The sequence below is a fragment of the Oncorhynchus keta genome, chromosome 32 (assembly GCF_023373465.1).
Source record: "Oncorhynchus keta strain PuntledgeMale-10-30-2019 chromosome 32, Oket_V2, whole genome shotgun sequence".
Lineage (NCBI taxonomy): Eukaryota > Metazoa > Chordata > Actinopteri > Salmoniformes > Salmonidae > Oncorhynchus > Oncorhynchus keta.
Genome location: NC_068452.1, coordinates 5,183,478 through 5,194,566, shown reverse-complemented (window position 1 = coordinate 5,194,566; position 11,089 = coordinate 5,183,478). Strand labels below are relative to the sequence as shown.

The window sequence follows — 11,089 nt, the reverse complement described above, 5'->3', positions numbered from 1 at the left end:
GTTTTTGAGGTAGGCATTGTCCTCTTGCAGTTGTGTCAAGACCTGGTCATGTCTAGCGATGGTATCTTCAACTGTGCTAATGCGCAGCTCTGCCTCAGTCGTTCTCAAAAGGAGATCATTCATGGAGGATTTCAGGTCGTCAATGGAAGAATGGAGTTCAGCCGATTTCTTATCGATTTTCAGAGAAAGACCTCTGTTACCATCCTGAATTTCCCGGAGGAGAGTAGCCAGCATGTCGGCAGGCTCGCAAGAGGCTGCTGAGAGCAACAGTCTGGGACTGTCGTCTGAGTTATGAGGGCTAATGCTAATCTTGCTAGCTGTAGCGTTATCGTTATCTTGGGAATCAACAACGTTTTGGTCGTCCTTCTTGCCTCTCGGTCGGAGGTCCATGGCTCTTTGGGAAGGTAAGTACTTGACAATTTATCAGCCGATGTTAGAATATTGTTTCAACGTTGTTATTTAGGTAAAAATATAATAACTTTGAAGAACTCGGTTTGTCAACGTCTGCTCAGCTCCGCGGCATCACGTGTCTCCTTTCCCTTACTTTTTAACATTGAAATGATGTTTGGCAAATTCAAAATTTCAAGCTGAGAATTATTATATATATATTTTTTACTCAAAAAACAATTATAGTATGGCTTCACCTATTAGAGATGTTTACCTCCGCACCGCTAGTTGGCAGTCTTATTACGCTTGCGTTTACGCAACATAAACGTCATCAGTATGCGTCAACACACCAGCATTGCCGAATGACCTTTCTTATTTGGAAATATCTAGAAAATGCATGTTTGTTTCAGAATATGATCTCTTCAAAAACTGTTTTCAAGAAATCGCACGTATTTGGTTGTCTTAATTAGGTTTACAGAAATGTTTCGTATATCAGTTGCAGTGTGTGGTAGAGGCATTTCTAAAATGGTGAGCGTTAAACTAGGCTAATGCTAACTTAGCTAGCTGTCACTTTATTGAAGATATATAAAGATGTAGTGGCTGAAATTACTGCTGGCACATATAAAAGCTCATTGTCAGATGTCCCTTTTTTAGTTCACTTCATCTTTCTCTGGTGAGAACGCTCTACCCTCAAATTTACGCATCCCTTCCAATCTCGTGGACCGTGCAAGAGCAAGTAAGGTCTGCTTTTTCATTCACTGCCTTCTATCATGCACTATGGATAATTGAACTGATGGTGCGAATTTCAAGAATCAAGTTTAGCTAGTTCTATACAGATGCATGTAGACTGCAAGACCCTGCACAGACCCCAGACAAAGATTTATTCCCCCATTGTTGAATGCAATGTTGGTCTGTCATTTCAGAGCATTAATTTCCAACTAGGTCAGATGTAAGAAAGCTATTGATGTTTTATGATCGCTTTCCAGAGAGGCCCCCTCCTCCATCTGACTCCAGTCTTCCTGTGTTGAGGAGGTGTGATGCTGCCGTCCCTGTACACCTGAGCCCAGTACAGACATGGGTGGAGACGTTGGAGAGGCGGGACAGTAAACTTTTGGGTTTGGTTGACCTCCATCCCGATGTCTTTGCAGTCCCTACCAGGTAAAACTGTCAATGTCTAGCCATTATATTAACATTTAAGTAATTCAGCAGAGGCTCTTATCCAGAGAGACTTACATATTCATTGCTTTATCGTTTGGTGGGAACAGTGACAAATTATTTTGTTCCCACCAGGATTGACATACTCCATGAAGTTGAACTCTGGCAGAGAAATTTCAAGAGAATTGTAAGTAGCAGTAGCAAACCAATAATGAACTTTCTCAGACTGCTGTTATGGCCATATTATAAAAATGAGGTGATGAGAAGTACAGGCATATTTCTGTAGGTTTATACCCAAAGCTCTGTACGAGAGGTCGACCATTATGATTTTTCAACGCCGATACCGATTATTTGGAGGACCAAAAAAGCCGATACAGATTAATCGGCTGATTTATTTACTTGTAATGACAATTACAATACTGAATGAACACTTAATATAATACATCAATAAAATAAATTTAGCCTCAAGTAAATAATGAAACATGTTCAATTTGGTTTAAATAATGCAAAAACAGTGTTGGAGAAGTAAAAGGGAAATATGTGCTATGTAAGAAAGCTAACGTTTCAGTTCCTTGCTCAGAACATGAGAACATATGAAAGCTGGTGGTTCCTTTTTACATGTCTTCAATATTCCCAGGTAAGAAGTTTTAGGTTGAAGTTAGTATAGGAATTATAGGACTATTTGGATCCCCCGAGCGGACGAGGTGAAAACCCACCGTTCCTAGGCCGTCATTGAAAATAAGAATGTGTTCTTAACCGACTTGCCTAGTTAAATAAAGGTATATGGAAGGAAAAAGAATGGCAAATCGGCGCCCAAAAATACAGATTTCCGATTGTTATGAAAAGTTGAAATCGGCCCTAATTAATCGGCCATTCCGATTAATCGGCGACCTCTACTCTGTACTTATGAATTGAGCTAGATTTGACGAAATGCATCTGCTCCTACTATAATAACTGAAAGTCTCCCTTAGAGCCATGCCCACACTAAGGTCAGATCGGAGGTGAGCGGTGGAGGAAGGAAACCCTGGAGACAGAAGGGAAGTGGCAAAGCACGACATGGAAGCATTAGGTCGCCTATATGGAGAGGAGGTGAGGGTCTCAGTCTGTATGGGCCAAGTCAGTAGTATTGTGATAAGTGGAGGACAGCAGTTCAACGCACAGTGACAAAGCAAACATTACATTTTCAGATGCCAGTTCCAAGAATGAACATAGACAAATCAGTCAGCCCAAAAGAAGGAACAGTCCCAGCTAAGAGCCAAAGTCATTGGAGAGATTTAAAACAATTAGAATGACATTTCTGTTTTGCAGGTGGTGTTTCTCATGGACCCAGAGGACCAACTAGTTTTTACTACATGTTGCCCATGAAAGTACGTGTTCAAGGACTAAAAATTGCCCTCAGCTCCAAACTGGCCCAGGTATGTACCATTATATTTGTGAAAACACTTTTCACAAGTACATTCGCATCTTAAAAACGTCCTCTCTTGTAATGAATGCTTTTCAATTATGCCATCTACATTCCTACTGTATTGATGTTGGGTGTTTTTCAGGATTATCTCCATGTGGTTGACACTCTAAACATCCCCACACCTGACCCACAGTACCTCATGGACCTCATCAGATACCGACACTGGGGGGAGTCTGTTTTGATAGTGGATGCGTAAGTATCAGCAGTGAACAAACAAAAAAACTCAGTTCTGTGGACATCCTAGCTGAAGATTGAGTCTTCGATATTTTACAGCGGCGAAGAGCTTCCTGAGAACATCCTTCAGGCCACTGAGAGTTTGAAGACTGTGAATGTCATTCCAGCCATAGGTAAGTTGACACTGATTTAGAAAATCGGGGGGTACACACGTAACTCTATTAAAGTGTTCTTAATGTTTTGTACACAGTGTATAATTGACCTATGAGCAACATTGTTACATAGTACCATGTAAACTGCATTTACTGTTACTACACAGGCGAGGGCAAATTAATTAATGTAAAGTTAAAATGTTTCCTGATGACTTTTCTTCTACAGGCCTGAACGTTCATAGCATGCTAAAACACGAGGTCCTGGTCCTCACCCTGGAAGCAGTGAAGTTTCTGGAAAACAAGCTGCTTTGGCACGACGAACGCTTCACACCGCTGTACCCCTTCAAACACCCCTACACTGACCTGCCTTGAAGGCACTGGGTGAAGGAATACCGTCGTGTAACATATTCAATGATACAAATGTTTGTCATGCCTTTTAATATGTTCAATAAAAACTTGTGAATTAAATGAATGTCAATGATAAAATATATGCAAACTGGTCATTAAAAGAGAGCGTATTTAAGGCGTAAAGTACATAAGGCCTAGAGTCGATAGTTGTTTGGCGGTAGGAGTCCATTGGCCAAGTCATGTCGTATTTCCCATCTCAGGGCGGAGCGTTTCTTCTCTGTAGGCACCACGTAGGTGTTGGGCACAAATACTCTTCGAGGCTTTGGCTGGGGGAAACCATACAAGATGTCAATGTTTTCAGTCATCGCAAGGTATTCACACCCCACCCCAGAAAAACATTGTTTATATATTTTTTTCGTTAGGCCATGTATAACCCATGTCTGTGGTACTTGGTCCATTTGCCTTACAGTCCACAGAAATGTGTCTTAACACACACTGGGCATCAGGATACTAAAATACATTTCTTGAAATATTGAACGTTGACATGCATAATTTATGTGGGACTGTGTCCAACATGGCATGGATGAATTACATTGTTTTTTAGGGGGGGGTCCATTTAAGGAATTTTCTGACCTGAAATAATGAATGACTGGATGGTTACAAGATTATAAATGAAGCATACTCACTGGTAGAGGTTGGTACGCAAGCTGTTCCTGAAAATACAAAGAGTGATTCATTCAGACATTATGGTCATGCATCATTACAATTCATCATGATTTGTCCACTACATGCAAAAAGTGGTCTTCAAATAAAGTATGTAAGCCAAGAGTTTGTTATGGAGAAGGTGTTTAATACCCTGATTTCCCAGTGCAGTGCTTTCCTATCCTTCTCTCCTGGCGCCTTGAACATTTCCCAGTCCTGCTTGTACTGGAAATACCTTTGGAAGATGGGGAACAATATGAAAATGTAGCACAGATCCACAGCAGTAATCTTTCAAAAGATGTATACTGATTATTTAGACATTTCGGTAATTATCCTCTTACTTTGCCACTGGGTCTGTCTTCTTCAGGCTTCTGGTGTGAGGGTGATCCATCACTGGGCGGATAACTGAAAGAGCAGACACGAGTGACTACGTTTAACGGTGGCACATTGCAACAGGACAGTGTGCAGTGAGCACGATGACGTGTAACAGCAGTGTGGGTACTTACACGACTTGGGCCGGGGTCTGATGTCACTCTCACTCTGAGATCTGGCCTGTAAGAGATTTAAAACTACATTTGTTTTCAACAAACATACATGTATACCCTTTACAAAAATTCTTTAAAAAGATCCTGGACAAATTATATTTATTCCAAAAACATCACTCCCTACCTCTTCAAAGAGTATCCTAAATAATCCCACAGCACCCCCCTTGTGAACTAACACTATCTCCCCTCTTACTAGCTCAGACTTTGCTGATAGCTACTTTGAGGAAAAATGTACTTACTATGACTGTGATGTGGTTGTCCCACCTAGCTATCTTAAGATGAATGCACTAACTTAAGTCGCTCTGGATGAGAGCGTCTGCTAAATGACTCAAATGTACCCAAATTTAATCTTCTAAGATTAATAAACAAAACCAAAGTTAGCTCTCAAAAAGGCAAGAGTACCCACCATGCCTCTGATGTAAGCTTTGAAGGCACTTGGGAGAAAGTCTGATTCAGACCTGTCACTCAGACTGCCTGCATCCTCACTCTCCAGCTCCGACTCCTGGTGGGTGGACATGGACACATGAATCCCTCCCAGACGCTCCCCCAGCCCACTCACTGCACCTGAACGGGAAACAATTAACACATTAGCTTTAGTTACCACTGTGTAAGGCCATAAGCAATGCTAGTAAGCTCTAGGCAGGTGTTGTATGATCACTGAGCTGGACAGGCCCAGTACATCTCACATTTTAGTTATACAAGTGCTGCAAGAGGGATTATAGTACTATGCACTGGATCAGTGGTTCCCAACCGGGGAACTTGTCCCCCTAGGGGTACTTGGCCTATCCACAGGGGGATAGGACTCATGAGACCATAGGCTTACTGGTAAAATGCACAAGGGGGTACTTCAGGGACAAAATTCAATTGGTGGTACAGTAACCGAAAAAGGTTGAGAACCACTGCAAATAAAATTTCAGGCAAGGTCTTTCGCTTTTTTTTCATGTACAGGGTGTCAGTCCATTTGGCACCTACTTGGACTGAGGGGATGTTACCTATGGAAATTGTATTTTCATACTATATTAGGGAGAATAGACCGGATATGCGGTTTACCCCTTTTGTGTCTTCTGTTATCCTCCCACTCTTCATAAGTCTTAGTAGACTTGGAATCAATGAACTTAAAATCTTTATTGCTCGCCAGCGACACCAAATCCTCCCACTCCTGCTCATCCTCCGCTCCTTTCTCTTCTTTCCTGCCTTCCTCACTATATCCTTCTCCATTGGGCCTCTCATTGTCTTTGCACTCAATGAGAGAACTTTCTTCGGGACATATCCCATCTAATACTGCCTTGTCATTTTTAGTCTGAGCCAATGTATAGTTATCTTCAAAGTAGTTCACATCAGTGTGGTCTTTGCTCTCCAATTCAACAGGAGGATGATCTTCACAATATGCCATATTAGAGAGGCTTTGACTGTCTTCCAACTTCGTCCTCAATCCGGTGTCCTCACGGCTCTGTAGATCAGTGGTATCCTCCTTACTGTCACCTATAAAATTGGCTAGCGACTGGTCATCCTCATTGTCATATCGCATCTCAGAAAGGCCCTGGTTTTCTCTGTCAAACTCAGCTATGGTACAGTCGTCTCTATAGTCTTCTCCCTCCGGGTCATCCTTAGCTGAAGAGTCTGGCCTGCAGGTGCCATAACCAGATGTCAGTAAGCTCAGGACCGGGCTCCCAGTACAAGTGCTGTAACCCTCCTCATCAATATTTTCCCTTTTCGCCCGGCTTAGCCCTTTCTCCTCTACGCTCCTCCTGTTCTGTTTCCTTTGAATCCCCCGCGACAGGTGGCTCCTCTTGTGTGTGTTCAGTGGTGCTGTTGTGCTCTGTATATTCCTGGTTGTATTGCTCAACCTTCTCCTCTCCGTCAGACCAGAAAGCGGAGTTTAGGGAGCTATTCCCATCCTCACTCTCTTCGTCCCACTGACTGTCGTACATTTTATACATGGTAGCGAAGGGTAAGAAGCCTCCTTATGCTGCTGCTGTGGGGAGTGTGTGGTGATCTGCAGAGGCAGATGGCTAAAGAGTAGTGCTAAGAGGATTACACCCTGTGGTCTCAAAGTTGCTCTACACTGCCACCTATTGAAGGCTGGTCGCCTGAGGAACTGCAACTCCACAATGCTGTGTGGTGTTTTCCCTCTCAACAGCTTGTCAAAAAAAGTCCATGTGTAGTTTAGCACTGGGCTTTGTTTGTCAATATCAACAGTACATTTCCAATAGCGCCTAATGAACATATTCACAGTTGAAAATCTTGTGACATTTGTTTCCAAAACAGACACGTCAAACATTTCCAAACCAACAATCATAAAAGACAGGCTTAGCTTGCACATTAAACCGATATTGTACTCACGGTCTCTTTTGACAGCAGAGCTGCTTTGCTCCAAGAGTCTTGATAAATCCATAACGTGTGGAACTTTTTACTTTAAATGTAGTGGCTTTCGAATAGCCAAGGGAAAACCAGTTGCAAGATTTGAGCCACAAATCCAAAATCCCATAGAAAGTCAAGAATCCAATGGCTTTAAACTTTAAATGTTCTATATGTAGAATCCAAAATGATAAGTGCAAGGTAAACAAAGGTTCCAATATTCCATTTAAATTAAAATATCAAGGTAAGACGTATGTGGGTCCCAGTAACCCAAACATTTGCCATAACTAGCAGGCCCTACTTCTTGTCTCTAAATACCAATGAACCTATCTGGGCGGGCCTGTCCATACTTGAATTCTGGCATAATTGACCTATTCTCATTCAAATCATAAGACCACATAACCAAATTAATATATACACAACTTATATAGAAATTAAATGAAGTTATTCTAAATGGAACAATATGACCTAATAAACAAATATTTGCATAACCAAAGAAAATAGAAACTGGCTCCAACAACAGGCATCTGAAAACGAAATACAATTATATACCCTGTAGTTTGGATCCTGGGTGCTGATTGGCTGAAACAGCATTTCAGCCATGTGTATATCAGACAATATACTTGTTTACTGTTCTATTTATGTTGGTAACCAGTTTATAATAGCAATAATATACCTTGTGGGTTTGTGGTGTATGGCCAATACATCATGGCTAAGGGATGTATCCAGGCACTCCACGTCGTGCCTAAGAACAGCCTTTAGCCGTGGTATATTTAAGCAATAAAGAGTTGTGGCCAATATACCACACCTAAGGGTTGTTTTTAGAAACGACACAAACCGGTTTCCAACAGAAATATAACAGTAAACAAGTAGCTGTGTCATACCCGTGGTATATTTAAGCAATAATGCCCGGGGAGGTGTGGTACATGGCCAATATACCACTGCTAAGGGCTGTTCTTAGGCACAATGCAACGTGGCATGCCTGGACACAGCATGTAAACATGGCATATTGGCCATATATCAAACCCCCGAGATGCCTTACTGCTACTATACAATGGTTACCAACATAATTAGAGCAGTAAAAGTAATTGTTTTGTCATACCCGTGGTATACGGTCGGATATAACACGGCTGTCAGCCAATCAGCATCCAGGACCCAAACAGCCCAGTTTATAATGACCAACATACCACACCCCCTCAGGCCTTATATTTTAAATATAGTACTCCTACGCCTTTTTTCATAAATAATATCATGCATAACATTATTGAATTACCTGAATCTTCACTATGTGTTGATTCATCGCAGACGTGAACTTGGCCTTGATGTTTCCTATAGGAAGAAACAGAGTGAGGTTGACTCAAGTATCCTCAATAGCACACGTGATCATTATAGTCTTTACAAAAGGAACACACGTGATCATTATAGTCTTTACAAAGCCATACATGTGACCATTATAGTCTTAACAAAGCCGCCTAGTGTAAACTTACCGTACCTAAGGACTTTCCTCTTAATAAAGGGTCTCCCATGCGCTCCTGTGTCTCGGTCTGGTGTAGACGACTGACTGGCAGAGAACGATAACTGCTGGAGGTCAGTTTGGTCTGGATCCACTTCCAGCCTATTAGGGGCTGTTGAGGGGCGCTGGTACTTGGGTGCTACAGAGTGCTGAGTGTAGGAGTCATACTCCTGTCTGGCATCATAATTACTGTTATCTCTGCTGTATGTGGAGGTTAGCACCTGGGTGGAGCACAGAACGAAGTAACATGCCATTCTAGTATTATTATTATTTACATATAAATAGAATACAGCTAGCTTATCTGCTGGATGAAGGGGGACGAATGATCTGGGAAAAGAATAAGTGAATATATACCCGTCTTTCATGGTGTGATGGACCAGCCTGCGCAAACACATTTCTGAAGGCTGCGGTGTTATCCTGATGTACTGTCAGGGGGGACAAGGAAATTACAATCAAGAGACTCAAGCGGAACCACACCGCTCATCAAAAGGTGCAACCAACACTTACTGACCAAGGCCCAGTTTCCCAAAAGCATCATATGGCTAAGTTCATTGTTAAAACCCATAGGAACCATAGGATCCCATGGCTCTAAGATGAACTTAGCCTTAAGAAGCATTTGGGAGGGAAACCGGGCCCAGTTATATTTGATTATGTAGTGGACATGAGAACACGTACAGTGATCTCACCTTTAACCTTGGTGACTGCAGGGGGACTTTTGAAGATGGTGCTTTGAGATCTTGTAGAGTTCAATTCACTGGATGAGTGGCTCTTAGATTTTTCATGTCGGATCAGTTCATCTAGATCTATATACGTACACACACACACAAAGTTGCTTCTCCACCAATCTGACAGCTAACTTGCAGTGTGAACGTCACAAAACATCACAGTTATTTCAGATTTAGTCAGCATTTGGTCATTAAAATGAAGGCCTATATTTGCTAATTCTATCAACCCACCTCTTTTGAATTCATGTAGTCTGTGTCTTGGTATGTTGTTGTAACCAAGTGCCTCCAATTGGTGTTGTATTTCATCTTCTGAGAAATCCAACCTTTCCATTTCCTGAAAAATAATTGTCCCATAAATGTAATATAAGCAAACGTAAGTAGTTAGTAGGTGGATAGTTAGATGGATAGCGTGATACTGCTAGATAGATAGGTACATGAGAAATGATGGATAGCAGAGAATACTGATGGAAGTGATCGACTAAAACCAGCAACAAGTTGTCAGTTAACTTCAGGCTAGACAACCACCAACCAAACTCTCGCTACAATCAATCCAACGTTCATGATCTCTCCCTTATCTAGCTAGCCCAAATCCACAAAACGGATGCACGCTAGCAACTAACGTTAGCTTCAAATACTCGTTAAATGGCCAGTTAACGTTAAGTAAGCTACGTTCTAATAGAACTAGCTAGCTAACTTAGCACGCTAGCAGGATGACAAAGACAGCAGTTCAACACAACGGGCCATTTTGCCTCTGCTAACATTGATTGATCAAATGTGTTTTACCTGTACAGTGTGAGCTTCTTAGTATAAATGCGTAACGTTAGTCATGTCTATTTTGCAACACAATTATTGAACTGAAACAGTTGGCTAGTTACTGCTTGTATTTTCAGTACCAAGACAACAACACAGCCGTTGTTCGAAAAAAACGACGTGCTTTAAAAACGACGCCCTTCCTGAATTTTCTCCGGTGGATTTAACGTTGTCCAGAAATATCGCCGCCTTGTGCAAGGAAGACCGTGTGGATACCCTGGCAATGCAGTCAGTGCCTAAAATGATGATGCCTTTACAATATTTTGTCTGAAATGTTTGTGTGCTCGCCAGTTTGCGGTCCTTAGCCATCCCCATGTGGAAAATGAATGGGGAAAGAATAGGGTTTTGGAAAAAACTCCGAAAATATGGTCTGAAGTCAACATGATTAGGAGCTTGTATGCATTTTGTTCTGAGATAATAGCAGTCAGTTAACATGACCTTTGTGAATTATGAAGCCTTTATGTGATATATGTATTTTGTATTATTATTATTATTGCAGAAATTATTCAAAAATCACAAAAAGTGATGTTAGTTTATGATGATTATCTCATAGAACAAAACGCATACACTTTCTTAAGCCTGTTTACCACAGATCATATTTTAGGCGTTTATCCAAAAACGCCATTCATTTTCCTCAAAGGCTTTGTCCAATGAACCATGGCGGAGTTAGCGCCTACAAAAAAAGACGACATTACTACTGTATTTCTCTCTATGAGATGGCTATATAAAAAATAAGTATTAAAGGAAGTCAATCA

The 11,089-nt window shown here is 41.5% G+C and overlaps 2 protein-coding genes across 2 annotated transcripts; one reads left to right on the top strand and one right to left on the bottom strand.

The window, feature by feature from the left end:
• The first annotated feature begins 702 nt into the window (after positions 1 to 702).
• Positions 703 to 3,801, top strand: LOC118364886 (39S ribosomal protein L4, mitochondrial). Its single transcript, XM_035746677.2, has 9 exons — positions 703 to 915; positions 1,042 to 1,123; positions 1,374 to 1,545; positions 1,678 to 1,729; positions 2,514 to 2,631; positions 2,851 to 2,957; positions 3,090 to 3,199; positions 3,281 to 3,354; positions 3,560 to 3,801. Exons 1-9 carry the CDS (start codon positions 868 to 870, stop codon positions 3,703 to 3,705), a joined length of 909 nt encoding a protein of 302 aa, XP_035602570.1. The 5' UTR covers positions 703 to 867; the 3' UTR covers positions 3,706 to 3,801.
• LOC118364885 (centriolar and ciliogenesis-associated protein HYLS1-like) lies at positions 3,755 to 10,485 on the bottom strand. Its single transcript, XM_035746676.2, has 12 exons — positions 10,308 to 10,485; positions 9,756 to 9,858; positions 9,486 to 9,602; positions 9,154 to 9,224; positions 8,779 to 9,020; positions 8,560 to 8,615; positions 5,335 to 5,492; positions 4,890 to 4,935; positions 4,725 to 4,788; positions 4,537 to 4,618; positions 4,368 to 4,394; positions 3,755 to 4,007 (listed from the first exon to the last, which is right to left on the bottom strand). The coding sequence occupies exons 2-12, from the start codon at positions 9,853 to 9,855 to the stop codon at positions 3,876 to 3,878; spliced, it is 1,095 nt and encodes a 364-aa protein (XP_035602569.2). The 5' UTR covers positions 9,856 to 9,858; positions 10,308 to 10,485; the 3' UTR covers positions 3,755 to 3,875.
• Between the last annotated feature and the right edge of the window lie 604 nt (positions 10,486 to 11,089).